The sequence below is a fragment of the Semicossyphus pulcher genome, unplaced genomic scaffold (genome assembly GCF_022749685.1).
Source record: "Semicossyphus pulcher isolate SPU_LCO1_2020_fin unplaced genomic scaffold, fSemPul1.0.p SCAF_9, whole genome shotgun sequence".
NCBI lineage: Eukaryota > Metazoa > Chordata > Actinopteri > Labriformes > Labridae > Semicossyphus > Semicossyphus pulcher.
This window is the reverse complement of record NW_027211770.1, coordinates 29,496,554-29,515,758: the sequence shown is the minus strand read 5'-3', so window position 1 is coordinate 29,515,758 and position 19,205 is coordinate 29,496,554. Positions and strand designations below refer to the sequence as shown.

At 43.3% G+C, this 19,205-nt stretch overlaps 1 protein-coding gene across 1 annotated transcript in view; it reads left to right on the top strand.

The window, feature by feature from the left end:
* Positions 1-17,042, top strand: part of sema6cb (semaphorin 6Cb) — a 180,924-nt gene extending 163,882 nt beyond the window's left edge. Inside the window, exon 21 of the mRNA XM_069655668.1 lies at positions 12,775-17,042. Coding sequence (XP_069511769.1) covers positions 12,775-14,108 — 1,334 coding nt within the window. The 3' untranslated portion in view covers positions 14,109-17,042. The remainder of the gene's footprint in view (positions 1-12,774) is intronic.
* The last annotated feature ends 2,163 nt before the right edge of the window (positions 17,043-19,205 follow it).

The following is a 19,205-nucleotide window of genomic DNA, read 5'->3' as shown; positions in this document are numbered from 1 at the left end:
GAATGCTACCAGTAGGCTAGCTGTTTTCTAATATAGCATTCAGTCAATTGAAATGATACAATCCTAACTAACAGTAATAGTAGCTAGGATGTGATTGAGTACTAATATTAACTGTTGCTAGGGTGACCACATGACCACAATACCGCAGTTATGTGATGCCAATCGTGGGGTGGACCCAGTGACGCCATCACCGCTATATTATTTTGAAATGTAGACCCAGTGATGTTGCTAGGTACGCGCCTCTGGCACATTAAAAGGAAGGCTGCAAACTATCCATATGTCCCAGGGACGCACCTCATACTTCAGAACGACACATTTTGAGTGAACAAACCAGTTTTAAAAGTCGCAGTAATCAGCAAAGGAAATCTGGCTCTCAGAGCACCGCTGTTTCAACCCTCTGCGAATCTACTCGGCACAGACGAACCGGCGTGCAGTCTCGCGACATGCTAGTTACTACAACGACAAATAGCCCGTCACTGCAGTTTCATTTCAGTAATTAAGGATACAGACTTAGTAGATGTATAGTAAACTCGCGTTTCCATCGCCCGTGCTATGTTCACTCGTGTCGATGATATTTTACCATCTGGTGGATGCACTGTAGTGAAATAAACAAAACATACTCCAGCAGCGGGCTGAGGCACAAGTGTTTCACCGCGGCTACAACAATTCAGTACTGTGACAGCCCTAGTTGTTGGCTAACTGAAGCGAACAAAGTTTTAGTTATAGCTTCAAATATGGCCCAATATTCCTCCTGATTGTCACAGTCTATTATCTTTTCAGTTGCTGATCCTTCAAGAAGCTGTAAAATTATAGTGATTTGTCAGATTTGCTACGTTTAAACAACTTGAAACAAACCTTGAACACAGCAGTGCGACTTTATAACAGCATTTAGGTTTCCTACCCTGGGCAAGATGTCAGAGGAGAATGACTACTGTGTGAATATGATGGATAGCGATGACAATGGTTCAGATCAGCTCTTTTTTATTCATAAAAAATACATTGGATTTGATGTTGAGGGAGAAAATGAGTCCTGGGCAGTTGAAACAGAGAGCAGCTCCTGTTGGTGGCTGACCATTGGAGAAGTCATGTGATGCTACGCATGCTAATATGTGTAAATGTTCTTCCAGGGTGAAATAGCGCTTTCATTAGCTCACTAACACTTAACTCACTAGTCAAACCTATCTCTTAGTAAAAGGCAGAAAGCATTGCTAATCGATTTCCTTTGATCTATACACTTCATTAGTCTCAGCGTTACATGAAGGGATGCTTAATTTTCCTGGGCAGCTTCATTTAATGGTTCCACTGACATAAACCCCCCTGTGGTTAGATAAGGGTGCTGAATGGAAGTGTTTAGCATCGCTCAAAAAAAGCCGACGCATTCACTAAACAGACATAAATAGTATGTATCATATACGGCTGGGAGAATATTAGAGGAGGTTTCTCTTGCCCTGTTATGTTCAGACGAATACTTCAATGTGTTCAACACAGCAGCCGTGAATGTGAGAGATGCAATGACATCAAATAAATTCTGCATTGGATCTAATTAACTCCTGAAATCAAGTAGAGAACCTGAGTCTAAACAACACTGCTCCCACACGGCCTCTCCTCATCTTTAATTTAGCTCGTCAAGGCAAAACAAATATCCCCTCGATGTTTTCAACAGGCTTAAAAAAAAACTGGAGGCACAAGCCAGGTAGCATCTCTCCGTCTCTGTCATTCACTGGTATTATTTCCAATCCCATTGAAAGAACAGCACAACAGTTGTTTGCGTGTGCAGGTAATACAGACTTCTTGATTTTAACCATAGTTATCCACAACAGAGGGACCGGATTCCTCCCTAAATTTAAGGCACACTGCCTCATTTAAAGTGATAATCTCGAAGATTTTCATTTAGATAAATGTCTGTTTGACATTTGAAGTAACACAATGGTGACTGAGCCTATGGCCCGCTGATGAAAGCCTTTACATCCGCAGTATTACAGACTGAGTGTCTGTGGCGACTTTCACAGAAAAAATCACAAGCGGCGCCCAGTTAGTGACGCGTTTTCCATCAGCCAGCAGTGGTTGGTCTGCCAGAGAGGGTAGGCGGAGCTAAGCGGCTGCTTTTCCGCTCTCTGCAAGTGTTGCGAGTAAACAGTAATCTACTATGGCTGAACAAACAAAGAAAAGATGGATGACTACAGATACAACTTCAACAAGAAGTGAAAATCCAAAGAAAAAGAAACAAACTCGACGCTCAGATGAAGCAAACAGTCTGAAAAGGAAAGCGACCGTCAGCCAGGAAAATCAAGAGTTACAACCGGAGCCAACCGTGGACGTCACACATGCAGCACTGTCTGGATATCTGGGAAGTGTGCTCCCGCAGTTACCGTTTATCGCCAAAGGTGCCGCCAAAGAGAACAAAACTGAGATCTTCGAGATAACAACTTTAAGTACATATATTTAGTATAAGCCTTTAATAATATGGCTACACATCAGAGAAGCAAGTTAAGTGATGACTTAAATGACAAGATGACAAAATTTAAAACAATATTTAAGACCTACCAGACATCTTTCAACACATTCATAACATCCCATATCCTGTCACCTCCCAGATCGTAATTTAACATTCACATAGCTTTATTATCCAACCAACAGTCTGAAACCTTAAAATATAAACTTTTTCTTATGAAGGACAAAGAGAAGCATCTTTTTTCCGGAAGCTTGAACCGTCAACTTTTTGCTATTTTGTCTTTAAAAAAATAACTGAAGCGATGAATGTAGAAGTCATTCAGAGGTTATAATGTTGGCTGGATTTTGATTCTCTATGTAATTACAGATGTCGTGCTTCTGAATGAAGATTTTTTTCACTAAATTCTGCTTCACTTTAGTTTCTATTCACACTCTGTTAAAGGCATCAAACCTGTAATCTTGCAGTAACAGTGCAGACTCTTCAACAATTACGCCACACCATCCAGCCACCTCAATAAATGACATGACCTATAAAACTCCAACCAGTTCTTGAATATTTAATTACATCTTGGTCTTTATAGGCTTCAGTCTCATTAATTCTTACATTTTTAATTTGACAGTTCAAACTCCTGCTGATTAACATAACCGGCTTTGAAAAGTAAGAAAAACAAGTCAAATAGTTACAAAAACCTGGCAGGAAGTGCAGCAACATGATGATGTAAAGGAACAAGAGCTGCAGAGCAGAGGACAGAGAGTTCTGGGTGTTTTCCCCCTTTAAAGACGAGTGCACGTTCCTGCAAGTCGAGGAAGAAGATTCGGTTCATTTGGATGCGATTCAGCCTGGATGAGGCAGTTTTTGTCCTCTACTTGCTGCTTGCTTGCACAGGAACAGTGTCAGAAGTCCATAAATCCTCAGCAAGTGAAAGAAGCTTCCATTCACGCAGACAGGCTCCCTGGCTGCCATGATGAGCTACTCAGGCTCAAATGAGAAAAGCCCATAACAAATAAATAACCAGCAGGGGCCTGAGCCAGAAAGTCGGACAACAAGGGGAGGAAGGGAGGGGGGAGTAGGATGTAATAGAAACAGCAGCGCAATCTATTCCAGCCAGAGACTGTGATGCAGCCGGTTCAATCAGAAGAGCCGGGCGGGCGGGTTGATAAGGCAGGAGAGGAGCCGGTGTGGAAGTAACGGCATCACAGCTCCGAGAGGGCCTCCAATCTCCCTTCACTTCCTGTCCATTGCTCAACAGATATCTGCCTTTCTGTCCGGAGCTTCTGTAGCGGCTCTGCAGCCGTGTCACAAATCTCCCAGCAGCCACAAGGTGGGCCAGGACACAGATAGAGGCCGGATGTAGAGCAGCCAATCAAGAGAGACAAAGATACACAAACTAAAAACACTCAGCAGTGAAGTAGTTACATGTGTATCCAATCTAGTCAGTAAACAATGGAAGTTATTTTGTCTTTCCTCCGAAACAAGTTGCCCCAACAAAGAGATAGCTTTAGCACTACCCATCTGTTTAAGTTACCAAACCAGCTAACTGTATTTCTGTTTGGTAACACCTGAGGGTTTGACTAATACCTGGACAAGCCACTCCCATCCCATTAGGTTCTAATGTAATGTAAATGTTGTTTTCTACTCCATTTAATGGATTGGATGTTAGCTGTGACTTCACAACTGGAGATATTTCTTGTCTGCAGTGCAGCTCATATAGCACTTCCGCTAGGTTGCTAACAATATGCTAACAAGATTGAAAGTAAATACCAGGTTGACATATAGAAAATGTAATTTCACAGTATGTTTAACAAGATGATGGCTAGCTAAGCAGCCACGTCATTGTCTTCAAACCCACATCAGGATTTTATCGTAAATAGAGGCTTCTACCCAGTACAGGTTGATATGTAGCCTGTGAACGGTCTATTCAAATTAGTTAATTGACACCCTGCAGCCAATCAAAACCAATTATACACCCAGACCATGGTATGCTTAAAATCAAGGATAGCTGCCAAACCAGTGACTATTTATTTTCAGTACTCCCAGGCTGTGGAAGAAATATTCACCTGTCTTACATGCGACAGTTGAGACGGATGTGACAGCTCAGAAAAGTTCCCCAAGTTCCAAAACTCCCCCTGTCAGCACACATCTCTTAGAAGTCATCTGAGTGGAAGTACGCCACCTGTAAATCCACTTCATCCCCAAATGTCAGCGAGATAAAAACACGAGAAGCCGCAAGTGAAAAGCACAAAGGCAGACATTCACTTAACGCATACAGCGTGAAGTGAAATGTTGGTTCAGATGTGGGTAGCTGCGTTACATTATGTAAACAGCAGGGATGACTAAAAGGCAGGAGCAGGAACCTGATGACCTGCTGCTATTTAGAATAAAACACCAGCAGTGAGGTCGAACTGGAGCTGCTTCTGGCCGGAGAACGCCCACCTCTCCACACACAGAAAACTGTGCTGGACATGACTCCTGGTTCTCGACCCGTTTTCTGTTCTCCCCTCTCCTGCCCTCTGTTGTAATTTGACCTTTTCCGTGACTCTTCTGCACATTTAAATGAACCAGCGTGGGTTGGACTAAAAAGCCAAGCTAGCAGCTAATTTGGCTGACAAGCACAGGGAGATGGCTCGATAATAGAATCAAGTGAGGCGGGCGTTTTCAAACTCATTAAAACACTACAGGAGGAGAGCAGAGAGTGAACTCGGGCTGAACCTCTCCATGAAGAGGGCCTGCCATCCTGGGGGGATGCGACATCGATGCCAGCTTGTTTTCTAGAGAGTTATTAATACCTCTGAAGACCATGGCAACAGACACGGCCGGCATCATCCAGTCAGTGATCGGCCTCTGACCATGTGTCCCCTCTAACCACACAGTCACAGTGTCTGCTCCCCAGAGAGGCTTCTCTCACAGTATCAGTATTCTTCTGATTAATATTTTCATGTTTTTCACATCTTTAAAAGCAATAAAAACAAAAAAGAAACAAATATATAAAACATAACTTTTCTCAGCCAGAGAATAAAGCAGAAATCAACAAAAGTAATAACACAGCAACAAAACCATGAAGGGGGCTGGATTGTTTTTTTTCAGTAGCTACGGACTTTTGAAGCAACGAACAATAACAAAAAAATTAGCCGAGTGTAGGACTGAAATACTTTTGATTAAATGTAAAACACAAGCACGTTAGCTAACGTTAGCACATGATAGTAGTAGCTTACTTTCAGCTCACGACACTAACTTACAAAGTTACGTCTGCTTGTTCAGAAAGCCTTCTTTTTCCACAACCTCATCCCCATTTTCTTCCACATTTGGCATCACGACATCCTCCACTACGTTAGCAATCAGCGCCTTATTGCTGGAATAAAACGTCACCACCAACATCTTCCATTCTCCCTCTTTTTTCTGAGATGATAAAAGTAAAGCAGCCCATAATCATCTAATTAACTTTAGCGAAACTATTCAAAGCTTTTTGCAACTTCTGGTAAGATACTGTTACACTCACATCAGTACTTTAACATTATCCTGCATGGTGATCAGGCCTGCAATGATATGAACCCACCAATCACGACCCTGCAATGCTCCCACCTGCAGGCCTTGGTACAAAATAATGATATGTAGGTTTCACCTGTCACCATCCGGCAGCAGTAATGAGGTGACCTGAGCCTTTTCATTGGGAAGTAGTTTTAAACTCCGCTGTCACTTCTTTTCAAACAGCAGACAGCATTTGAAGTTGGACATTAAAATATTTAAAAGCGTTTTAGATCTTTAAGGGTCACGCCAAGGCTGCGTTTCCAGAACACATTCATTATTCTGGTTAAACAGAACTGCCGGCTGTCAAACCTCATTCAGCCTATTCATCTATGTTGACCCTCCTGGCTACCCTTCCATGATTTATCAAGAGTCAGGCCGTGATGTGCACACACACATTAACTTCAGTTTTTTAAACGTTGCTGCCAATTCGCACTCCCTGAGTCATACTTATGGTGTAATGGCACCTATTAAAGGTCACACAGAACTAGGCCACTCTCCCCTCCGCTCAGCTCACCAACACTTTGCACAGATTGTAGGTGACATCATGTTTTACTACAAAAACAAACTCTGTAATACGCTGTAAAATCTAACCTTAAAGGCATTACACATACCGAATACTTCACTTTCCATAACCGGCACTTTTTCCTTGTCGGCTATAAAAGCTTAGTTCAGTGTCAGGATGGAGATCCACCAACGCCTATACATCACAGCCATCCACACGGGGCCCACAGTGATCAAATCCACCCACGCAGTCGTCCCAGCTCGTAGCCCTGACCCCTTACCCTTTAATCTGTCTCATTGACCTCTGGGGAGTTTTTCTCCCACTATACCTGCCTGTTTTCTTTGTTCTTTTCTTTTATTAGTTGGACTAACCCTTTAGCTGTACCTGCCTCCTTTGTTGAATTCTCTCTCACTGACCCTTCTCACTGTCTTTTATGATCTGCCTTTCCACTTTTACAGCCGATGGAAGAAACTGTGCGCAGGTGTTTGAGTGGCCTGCAAGCAGTTTCTCCATCTCTTAAAGCAACAGCTCACTCCAAAGACACGGTCATAGATGTGTTTTGTTTTTGCAGAAAAACAGGGCTGTAAAAATCAAGTACTTCAGATGATGCCTTTGTTATAAGGGGTTTGTTTGGTGCTTTTTAGCAGCAGAAGTATGAATTTTAAAACTTGTTTCACCACATCTGCCAAAACGGTCTTTGGTGTGGGCTGCTTCTTTAAGTCTGTTGGTAAAGCCAAGTTTCTTCCAGTGCCGCCTTTCCCTCTTAAATGAAAACCATCACAGCCACAGTTGGAAGTTTGCATTGGAACCATTTCGCTTTACCAGCCACTGAATGGCAAACAAACAGCTTTTCTTTTTTATGTTTCTGATGCAACTGCATGTACATAAAAACTAAGGACGAAAAGGAAGATCTGTAGATGCATGTGCTCTGCCTGGTTTAATGGTTTGTGATAAGTTAGAAAGATGCCAAATGAAGGGGTTGGTTCACCCAAATTACAAAATAACATAATTTCCCATTTATTTATTTTAGTGTTTAGCAATGCCGGAAGATTTTATGACCTTCTGAGGCGTCCTTTTCAGGACTTTTTTACTGACTTTGTTTGTGATGGTCAAAGTCGTTAAAATTGGTGCCATTTGTTCTCTGGTCAGCTGGAGAATATCCTCAGTGATGTCTGTGGACTGTTTCTAGAAAGACACACTGCTTTTAAGTTTTTCAAATGCAGTCTCAAACAGTTACAAGCTGCGCTCGAGTCGAGCTGTTAAAGGTGAGAAAATATGTTATTTTGCAATTTGAATGAACCACCCCTTTTACCAACCACTGTCTGTTGTTTGAGTGTTTTGAACAAAATGTTTACTGCTCCTTAAAAACTGAACTTCCCCTTCAAAGCGCAGCTGTAAATATTGAAGGACTTCATACAGACAGTACGCTCCTGATTGCCAGATGCCTCGAACACCTCATTTCCTCGTATTCAATCAGAAGTGTAATGAAATCTATGCTCTCTGTGCATCAGCACACCTGGAATGAAATGCAGTCCTCATTACCACTACTTTTCAATTGGAATGGATCTGTTACATTACACCATATCACCTCGGCTCGTGTGCATATATTAAACCTCATCCAATTGGCTGAGCACTGAGCTGGAATATTATGCAAATTCCTAATAACAAGTGTACATGATTGAATTCACTCAGTCAACAGCCAGAAACCTGCACACATACAGCACATACACCCAATGTGTGTGTGTTTGTGTCTGATTGCGCACACCGACGCACATAATTATGCTCATGGTGCTAACCATGTCTGTCAGCGCACAGACATCAGGTATTAAAGCTGTCACATTAGTAAAGCAGAGGCAGAGCTGCTCTGCTTTTCGCTCGGATTTAAAAAAGGAAAATAATTCATTTGTTCCAATCTTCAACCTCGGGGTTCCTTTCAAGAGTTAAATTGTTATTTTTCGTGTGGCAGAAATAAATCTGGAGAGGAAGGCTAATGCTTGTCTGTTTAGCCAGGAGCCATTTTGTCTCGCCGGCTTCTCATTGGGATGGAGTAGCCATTAAGGGAACAATTACATGCACTTGTAAGCTCGCAGAAGCAGAAACTAATTAGGGCTATTTTGGAACGTCTTCACTTGATGTGCACAAATAGAACACAAGTTTTTTTTTCCAGGTTACAAAGGATTTAAACGCACCCCGGAGAACAGCCGGATACAATGTAAAAGTTACATGTAAAAGAAAAAACAGTTGTATTATTTTGTATCTAACCTTGAAAGTGCTGCCTGAAATAAATCGAGCCGCTCCTTCCTGCCAACATCTCAGATTCCAGCTTCGCAGAGTAGTGATGCTTTAATGTCCTGCAAAGAAAACTTTCTAAATCGAGAAAGTGTGAAACTTCAAAGTGTTCAGATTGCCGGTAATTGGTGCCATGAAGAAGCTTCTTGGTGCGGCATTGTTAATGATTTAATATGTCTGCAGGAGCTCGCAAAGACAACAGCCGTTTATTTAATCACTCAGCTTCTTAACTGAAAATGTAACTTAAATTTAATTTATTTCAGACTACACTTCAGTAATAGAAAACTCATCACACCTACCAACAGCCAGACCGCCATACTTTACTTCCCTTATGCAAAAAGCATTGCCAATTAGTAAGCCGCGGCACAGACAATGCTGTGTAAAACGCTTCTGTTTACGTAACCCAACGCGCCGTCTATTTTTAACACGATGGATGCAAATACAGATTGCTTCCCTTCCTACGGAGCTGTGGAGGAGCGTGATGGTTGTTCTCCAACCATATCACAGCTGCCGCAGAGCACCAGGCTTCAAAAACCCAGCAGAGTGACGGTCTGTCACTCGCCCTGTCACGTCTGTCTGTCTCTCACTCTGCCTCACTCCCCATCCTCCTCCTCCTCCTTCAAATCTGCTCCGTGCACACTCATTCTCACCATCTTCTTTTCAGCTCTCTGGCTTTCATCTCCTCTCTTTTCCTTTGCTCCGGCTCCCCTGTCTCTTGGATCTTAGAGCCCTCTCTTACATTCACTCCCCTCTTCATCACTAGTTTGTCACCAAGGTTTTATTTCATCCCTTCATCTTCCTCTTCTTTTTTTCCCCTGGCTGTCACCATCCCTCTCTCTCCTCGCCTCCCTTGCCTCCACTAACGCAGCCCATCTGTCTTTTTACCTTTGGCAGACTTGGGTATCTCTATATTAAGACTTCTCTGAGCCGTGAGTTGACACAGAAATATAAAGTGACATCGTAGAGAAACACTGACTCTTTTTCTATGTAAACATTGAAGCCAAGATGTAAAATAAGAATCATCCTGCATTAATTATCGCCTCTACTTTAGGTCATGATCCCCCCCCATGAACAGGCTTATGTAAAAAAAAACTTTGTATAGCTACAAAGCCCAATCTTTAGTGAGGCAGTGCAGAAAGAAAGCCAAGGCAATGTACAGTTGGCCAGCCACCTAGCTGCTTGCCAGGCTGTCAGTATGATTCACAGGGTATTAATTTCTCTGTGACCGGTGGCACCATATGTCCCACATAACCAGTGATTGAGTCATCCGGCCTGCTCGTGAAACATGTTGTGACAGGTCGTTCGTACGCGCCGAATTTGTTTACTTCAGCGGTGCGATTCACCCCCTGTCGAGGCGCTTGACTCATACCCTATGAACCAGGAGGGACCCCTCAGTAGGCCTGTGGCCACAGCCAGGGCAGGGGGGATGTTATGGTCCAGAGGGAGGACGGATGACTCACAGGTAGCACAAAGTCACAGGGCAACAGGAGGCAGAAGGCACAATGATAGAAGAGCAAAAGCTACATGCTGTTTCCGCTGCAGGGACACTAATCGGTTAGACTGAAATATATACTGGTCATCCGATATTTGTTATTGGCCTCTCACAAATATATCAGTAATGGTGCCTTCATGTCGCTTGTCTAGCAGAGGATGCTGTAGTTCACATCCTCTCAGCACTGTCTGCAGCACGTGTAGCAGAGCATCACAGCTGGGCAGACAGATTAGAATAGGTTGGTCTTTAAAGACGAGGTGAAATGAAGAATGTCATTTTAATCCTTTTAGATCACATCCCCGGTAATATTGTGCATCTTTTCGACAATATAGGCCAAAAGAAATGCAGAAAATCCATTTCTTCGTATTCTTATATCAAAATCTGATCATTTTTTCTTCCGGTAAAACTAAATTTCACGCGTGCTTACGTAAGTTAGCACCAAACAATTTCACCCAATCAATCTGCAACATTTAGCCGCAGAGCACCAAGAACGCTCGGTGAGTTAGCTAGCTACTGCGCTGTGGAGAACGTCTGTCTACGCCCACTTCTCAACGATCAAATCAAATCCCTCTAATGATATGTCCCGCCTGCACGTCCTGTTTCACTCGGAAATACGTCACAATACGGAGGCTAGATACTCTCGAACTTTAATGCACACTATTGTTAAAGCATCCTTTGTTAAAGTACCTTTTCTTTTCGTCATTGGTGCAAAATCCACATAGAAAGGTCTACTTTAAGTTCAGCTCTGAAAAACGGTCAGCGATCCCTTTAAATCCATGTCTGCATTGGTCTCAAACATCTCCTGTAATCTGGGCTCTATCTGAAGCTACACATTTGGACCTCAGCTGTGCGGAGGAGCTGATTGGTGGTCTGTGTAATGAGATCAAAAGAAAAATTGCCCAAAATTAAAAGAAGAGGTATTAACAAGCTCACTGCTGCATCACTTTTGATTGCCTCTCTCCCTGGGATGCAATTATGATTTATGACTTTTTAATGTGGCCATAATCGAGGAAATCAGAAGAATGAATGGCTCAAAATTGAGCAATTTTAATTGGAAGCTCTATTCAAAGTGTTATTTCCAGAAAGATTATAGTGCACCATCTCTCTCTGTAGAGAAAAATGTTAGCGAAGCACCCCTTAAAAATGAATGTAGTGATACATGACGATGAGATAATAAGCCTCCACCTGCACACCTGCTATACCTCCGATTAATAAGGAGCAAAATGAACTCCCTAAGTTTCAAAGTGACCTAAATAATAAACCATTTTAATACTGTTGCCCTGAAATTGCAAAGACGAGAGATAAAGTTTGTTTAATTCAAATTTTGCCATATCCTACCCCGTCTGTAATTACATTCTGTACAATAAATGATGGAAGAAAATGACTTATCTTTTCATATACTGCATCGTGTAGTCGATGGGGGAAGGCTTAAAAATAATGATTTAAGACTTTGTCACAAAGTTCATTCATTCTTTCAAGACTGGGTTTGTAAAGTCAGAGAAAAGATAACATTTATTTCAGACTTAATTATTGATTTCTGATCTTCCTTATACTCATCCTCCCCATCATTAACATCATTTATCATCTCATAAACTGTCACCAAGCCCTATTCAGACATCATTTTCATTCCTCAAAAAGGCTGTCATTAGCTGTTGAATTGAACTTGCTTGGAACACCTGCATTTCTTTTCCTCCTCGGTGCAGCTCAGCCGTCCCGTCGCCCCCCCGTCCCCCCCTCCACAGACTAATCAGTTTCACAGAAACTGTCATTAAGGGCGGAGGGAAGGGTCTGACACCACAGATGGCAGCAGCCTCTTGCAAATGAGCTCTGATTATGAGAGGTGGCAGGTCTCACTCTCCTTATCAGTGTTGCCTTTCACGCCATTAGGCAAACACAGTGCTAGGGTCACATCACCCAAGGACATTTACATGCTAGATTTACCTCAGCTAAGTAACCTTGTGTTTTTCGGTGCGGCGTTGCACAGACTGTCCCCTCGGCTTCATTTTGAAAGAATCTGACAACCTCATTTGAGTCTTTGTTGGCAGAGGTGCCACAGTCTGTGAGCTATTGGATAGACCTGTTATTTTTGGCTCGTTCATCACGCCAGGTGCTCTCGCCCCTGATCCTCGCATTGGAAAGCAAAGTTTGAAAATGACATCAGGTTCCTGCTGCTGTGCTCCCATCAATATTTAAAGCCCTAACTCATTTCAGAGTTGATTTCACTTTGACTGGGGAGCTCTTGGCCTCTGCCAGTCTGAGGGAAAAGCACAGGTACTACAGAGAAAGGCTGTATTGATCTATTAACAGTGGAAGGAAAGGAAGCCAAGAGCTCAGTTCAAACACCTCTCCCATGCTGGTTCCCACATAGTGAAGCTCACGTAAACACAACCTGTCTGTCCCAGCTGCTACTTGACCTATATTAGCTCTTGAAAATGTGTTTTTTTTTCTCCTTCTGGCTCAGGCAGAAAAGCTCTAACTTAAAAACCCTCTTCTCAATCTTTTTCTGTTTTGAAGGTGTGAGACGCCCACCAGATCTGGAGAAGACCAATCACAGTGTCCATTACACGCTTCTGATTGCTTGTGTCTTGGTGGCCTTTGTCCTTGGTGCCTTCTTGTCTGGCTTCCTGGTCTCCTGCTACTGCAACCACACGAGTCACAAGACCAAGAAGTTGTCGAAGGATCCAGAGGCCCCGATCCCGCACGCCCTTTCCCTCCGCAGCCTGGCCAAACTCAATGGCCTCCTGGACAGCCAGAGTAAGGATGACAAGCTGGAGGTGTCATCTCCAAAGATCTACAACTCTTTCTTTGCCAACAGCAAGGAGCATCACCAACCGAGGAGAAACGGCCATCACGGGATGACAATGGGAGACCTGGTCCACCCACACCACCACCACCACCTCCACCATTCCTCAGAGCTGTCTGGTCTACCTACACCAGACTCGACGCCAGAACTGCCCATCAAGAGCATGAAAGCCTTCAAGAACCAGTGGGAGAAGAACCAGAATTGTAACAATGCCAAGGAACCAAAGTCCCACAACATTGGCTCCAGGCCCAGCTCAGCCCTGCTTCACCAGCAGGTCTTCCCATACTCACACGGTTTGTCCAATGGGCAGCCATTAGTTGGAGCTCACTTACATCCAGAAGAACGCAAAATCCACAATGTTGAAAGAGTTTTATCTCAGCAGCCGTATCCTGGTTACTCCCAGAAGGTGATGGAGGTAACTTCGCTGGATGAGCTCCTGAAGCACATCCACGAGGCAAGCTGCAGCAAGAACTCACAGTTAATGAGCCCATCAGGTCTGATGGCCAGCGGCGGTGGAGGTCAGCTAGCTTTCGCCAACCGCATCCAACCTCAGATTCCTGAGACAGAATCAGCTCCCTACTACAGCTCATCCACTTTACCCAGAGACAGCCTCACCCGACGCATGGATGTTCCTCCGGACATTCCCCCGCACCACCAGTCCACCCTAGAAAGGAGGCACTCCTCTCAGAGGCACTCCCTGATTGCTGCAGCCACCAAGATGCCCAATGGAAGCGCAGGAGGTGGAGGTGGAGGAGGAATGATCCCACGCCAGCACAGCTTCAGTCAACGAAACGGTGGGCCACACCAACCGCCTCCCCTTCTGGCACGGATGAACTCAACAGGCAGCGCCTGCGAGGTTCACTACCCCCTCATCCCAAATGGGTACCTTTCACGCCAGCACAGCTACAATGGAGAGCAGCAGGAGGTCCAACACAGGGGCGCCATCGTCCGCCGTACCTCCTCTATTAAACCCGACGTCCCTCCCAAGCCCCTGTTCATACCTGCCACGTCTCCAGTCAACCAACAGGGAAAGTTCAACTACTGAGGAGGTACACTCCTGGACTATAGAGGGAGTCTCCCTCAAGGTGTGTTCTTAAAGGAACTTCCCTTCGAAGACATGCAGTGGGTTTGTGGTTGCAGACCTTCACAAGAAAACAACCAATAGCGTGGCAGCCAGTGTCACTGTGGACGAGAGCCTCAACCAAACTTGTTTTCCCTCTTCTTTTTGTCCAACGAATATCTTTGTACCATATTGGTATTGCTCAGCTACTTGCTTATTATAGAACTGGTGACTCGGGTGACGTGACGCCACCTCCTTATATTAGGCTGCCAATGTCCTCAGTGTGGATTTACAATGCAACTTAGTTTTTGGATGTATTGATGTTGGAAGAAACTTTACACATCAGTCATCTTGAAGACTTGAAAGCCGGAGGCTCCTGCAATGCTTAGATTCATGCTTTTGCTTAACCTTTTCTGATGTAGTGTTGGTAACCAGTCCCCACCCGCCCCACCCTCGAATGTGTTTATATTATGCATGTGTGTGTATATATATGTGTGTTTATATCCACACCGTATATGTATACATATACATATGCAGTATATGTAACCTGTGGTGAAAAGTCAGCAAATTCCCCCCGAAAGTAGAAATGTCTTTGCCTTACTATACTCTTTCATCTTTGGGCTTATCAAACGACCCCCCCCCATCCCTTAAGAACAGTCTTAGGGACACCAAATCATGCACTTCATCAATACTACTCATTGTCAGTTGGCTAAAAACAATGAACCAAATTTGTTCATGTTGACAAGAGAAAGAAAATGTTTCAACAAAGCAGCTATCCTTGTCTCTTCTCTCTTTTTTTTCTTCTCCCGTCCCAGCAGATGTCAGGTAAAAAGCGATGCAGTCGGGTCCATTTATGTTCCTCGAGAATGTTTCTCTAAGATTGGTGCTCCACAAATCTACTGGGTCTAACATCTTCTGACATGAAAAAAACAACTGTATTCTTCTAAATGTTTTGGACCCAAAGAGGATAAATGCCATGCCATCTGGCATCAAGAGAATGAACAAAAAACATAGAAAAAGACTGCAGTTATTATAATGATTAACTTTGTGGCTATTGGTTGTAAATAAAGGAATAATTACTAGCCAAATTTTAACTGTATGTGTAAATGTGTGCCTTATTTAATAATAGTGTGTGACGTGGGGGTAGGGGTTAATGCAAGGGGCTCAGATGGCTACTATGCTACAGTATATTGTAGGTGTTTAATTTTCTATGGTTGTCAGTGTCATACGGTATCTGTTGTACATTTGAAGAGTTTCATTCCAGAATGAGATATTTGTCATTTTTAAATTTGCTTTGATAAACTCACAGTATGATTGTAACACTAATGAATCATATGTTATATCTTAAGTATGTTGAGCCTCTTTTTTTTTTACAAAGTAATATTGTACACTCTGTTATTTTGAAAATATTAAACACCAGATATGTGTTGTTTTGAGATGGATACAGTGTTTTGGAATGAAACCCTTCATTTCTCTTCGTTTGTTTTTCTTTTCCCAAAAGTGTGAGCCTGCAGATTTCTTTTTTTTTGGGAGTGTTTGGCAACGCAAGTACGCACAGCCTGAGACTGCAGACGCTCAGGTTTGACTGCCTCCGTATTATGTCACTTTCCACTGGGTGTCACTTTCCCCATAGGTGCCAATATAAACTCTTTTTGTTTTTTTCTCTTAGCATTAGCGTTAGCATCTTTTTGGGTTTCTTAGGGAGCAGTTCACAGTTCCTCTTATCACCTACAGACCTGTAGCCATTGTAGAAGTCCTGGAGTACGAATGCTGGTTTTTGTTCCGGCACTTAACGTGACATTTTGTTTATTATTTCGAGGAAAAGTAGTTTTAGTTTAATTTAAAAGCAGAGAATAACAGCAGAATGAAGGCATGAACCTGGACCATACCTGCATCACCTACATTTGTTCTAATGGCCAGCAGGGGGCAACTCCAACGGTTGGCTCCAACAACAAGATGGCCCCAGCAAACTTAAGGCTTCAAAACAATCGTCAACAAGCCAACGGGTGAGGTCATGGTGGGTTCATTTATACAGTCTGTGATCTGGACTTCTACAATGGTTACGCTGTAGATTTTGACCTTTGTCACCAGGTGTCAACGATGTAGGCAGCAACTAAACCGGAGTGGAGATAACAAAGTTTCTGTGTGTAAACATTGAGTAGTGCAATGAACTTCGATCCGACAAGTAGAGATTGTCACTCGGATCGATGCGATCGTGGACTCGGGGCCTCCCACGCTGCCAAACATCTGCTGAGGGGCTTCCCTCAGGGGTAGTGACGCCACTCGGCCTCTACCTTTAGATATATCACAGCTTCGAGACTCTGCTTTTGCACTTTTCAGCAGTGTCACTTTGGCCACGGTCGACTGGAACCGCGATCAATTCTGTGAAAACAGCACTACGCTATTTACTGTATCTGAAAGTGGTGTTTTATATTGATTGAAATTTCCCAGCTGGCCCCATATAAAGTTTACTATTCACACTCCAGCTCCAGTAAATAAATAGAAAATACGGTCAACCCCAACGTTCGTTAAAGGCAAAAAAGTTGATTTGGGTTTTAACAGGCAGCAGAGCGTTAAATAGCTTCTGAGCAACAAATATAAAACATCCAGCTTGATTAAAGGTCGTGACCGTAATGTTTCATCAGAGGAATTGTGGCAGCTAAAGTGTTTGAGTGGACGTGTGTTTTTTATTTTGTATCTGCCGGTGACAGATTGTATTAGAGAGGGAGCGGTCTGGCCTCTAACAGCTCTATCAGTATTTGATTTGGTGTAAATACATTCTCTCTGGGCGGGGTCTCATTGATTCAGTATTATGTTTTTTCTTTCTGTTTGATTTCCAGGCTTCGCCTCTTGAATTACTATGAATTTGGTCTCACAGAATGCCATTGTATGTCTCTTATACTAGGAATAAAATGAAAATATGATGCAAGTGTCTCACTGGTGAATGTGTTGAAATCATCCACATCAAATCACTGTTGGTGATGCACGAGGGATGGACACAAACACAGCAGCCCACTCCACCTCTCTGAAGATGGCTGTACGTGTTTCTTGTTGAGAGCATGCTCGGTATGATTCAACTCTGTGGTCAGTTCTGACGGTGTTGTTGATGTTGGTGTTGCATTGGATTGCGTTATCTCCTCAGAGGACGTTGTGTCTTCGGGCCCACTTTTTTGTCTGTCAGGATGTCTCAAAAACAGCACAAGAGTTCAGCCGTCAGCCGAGGAATAGAGAATTCTTCAAGAAATATCTTAAAGTGTTTCAGGAAAAGGAAAACTTTCCAGGAAATGCACGGCTTTGCTTTCTCACTGGGATTAGCATGAAGAGATCAGTAGCAATAAACGTGTTTGATTAGTAGATTACTGAACAGTTTAGCCTCGCTAATCCACTGTAACACCAACACAACTGCAGTCTTCTGCAAGTGCCGTTACTCAGTATGTGCATCGTATTAATACACAGGGGGCAGCGATGAGTCTATTCCAACTAGGCACGGCAGCATGAGGTGAAGAAGATGGCACAGTGACATACTCGGACAAGGTGAGTTTTATGAACTGTTCTGTAATCAGAGCGTAACAAGCAAACAAATACATCCCTTATTTTAGTGCTCATTCGGAAACCCCGCCCCCATCAGTCATGGATGCACATGCCCGGGAAACCACACCACAACTCACTCATAAGGAGCAATATGTTGGAAGCAGGAGCGTCTGCAGCCTATGTTGGTCTTAACTGTGTTGTTGTATCCCTATCATGGTTTTGCTCCCTTAGTTGTGTGTGAGAAAGTGGACGAGAGAGAGTAGCAGGAAGAATCAGAGGTCTGAGAGCAGTGGGCGAAGGCTACCTGCAGCTGATGGCTAAAATGGTTTTGTGTGGCTTGCTTGGAGTCGCTCATTTATTGAACCAGGATGCAGAACCAATATTTGGCGGAACATGTGACGATATGTTCTGAATTTGACAGAAGCTGTATTGGATTAGAACAACAAACTTTTTAAGTGAGTGTGGCAAGGTTCCTCCAGGAAGCAGCCACACAAAGCCACTGCAGGACTGCATCCAGGACTGGCTCCCATGTGTTCGAAATGCCATACTGTACTAGCAGTACGTACTGATTTGGACAAAATGTAGTATGTAGAATGCCAAAAACACCCGGGGAAAATCTCCAGTATGCATCGGACAAGTTGCCTACTGTATCCCACAATGCATAGCGCTAAAATGTCACAACGGCAGTAGCTAAAGAAGCAGCTTTTAGCTATCGGCGGGCTATTGTTTACTTCCACTTTCCAAAACCAGAAACTGGCGCCTGGCGTTGCATACTGCAAAATAAATTTGCTCCGTACTACATGCTCCTGCCGAACGCATTATGCAGTATGTAGTATACAGCATAGTCTGGCATTTCGAACACAGCCCATGAGCCAATCTTGTTCTGACCTAACCTTTGACATTAGGCCAATGAGCTATAGGATATGCTAGCACCCTCTTGTTTCTATGCAACTACCTTTTCCATTTGCACATTAAAATAAAACCGAAGCAGAAATATCAGAAAAACACAAAAACAAATCTGACATCCACAGTTATTCTTCCTGTCAACACTTGAAACATTCGTCGAACTTCGAAATCGAAAGATTGTTAATATTGGGCTCTAATGAAAGACAGTGTTCAAGTTGTTCACTTAAAATACAATTCTAACAAATGATTCTTAAGCTTGCATAATCCTGAGTCTTTAAGTCAGCACACAGCAGGTCAGCTCAACATCTAAAGACAGGCAATTCTGCATTTGAGAAGAACAAGTCCCATAATAAAGAACTGCTGAATAAATGTTGCAGTTAAAGGGACAGTGTTAGATATTGTCTGTTTATCCTTTAAGAATTGGTACCAAAATGCATCCAAAAAAGGACATAATAATGGCATTAAAACAGTAAATAGTGAGTTAGTATAATGAAGCGTAAATGAAACATTATGTGTCGAGGATGGAGCAGCCTTGGCGGAAGAACACTCTATGTGCTTTTAACTACAGAGCTCTGTGCAACCTGAGGCGAGCCCGTCCAGGACTGCCACGTAATCATCTGATTACCTTGTACATAATGTTCCTCC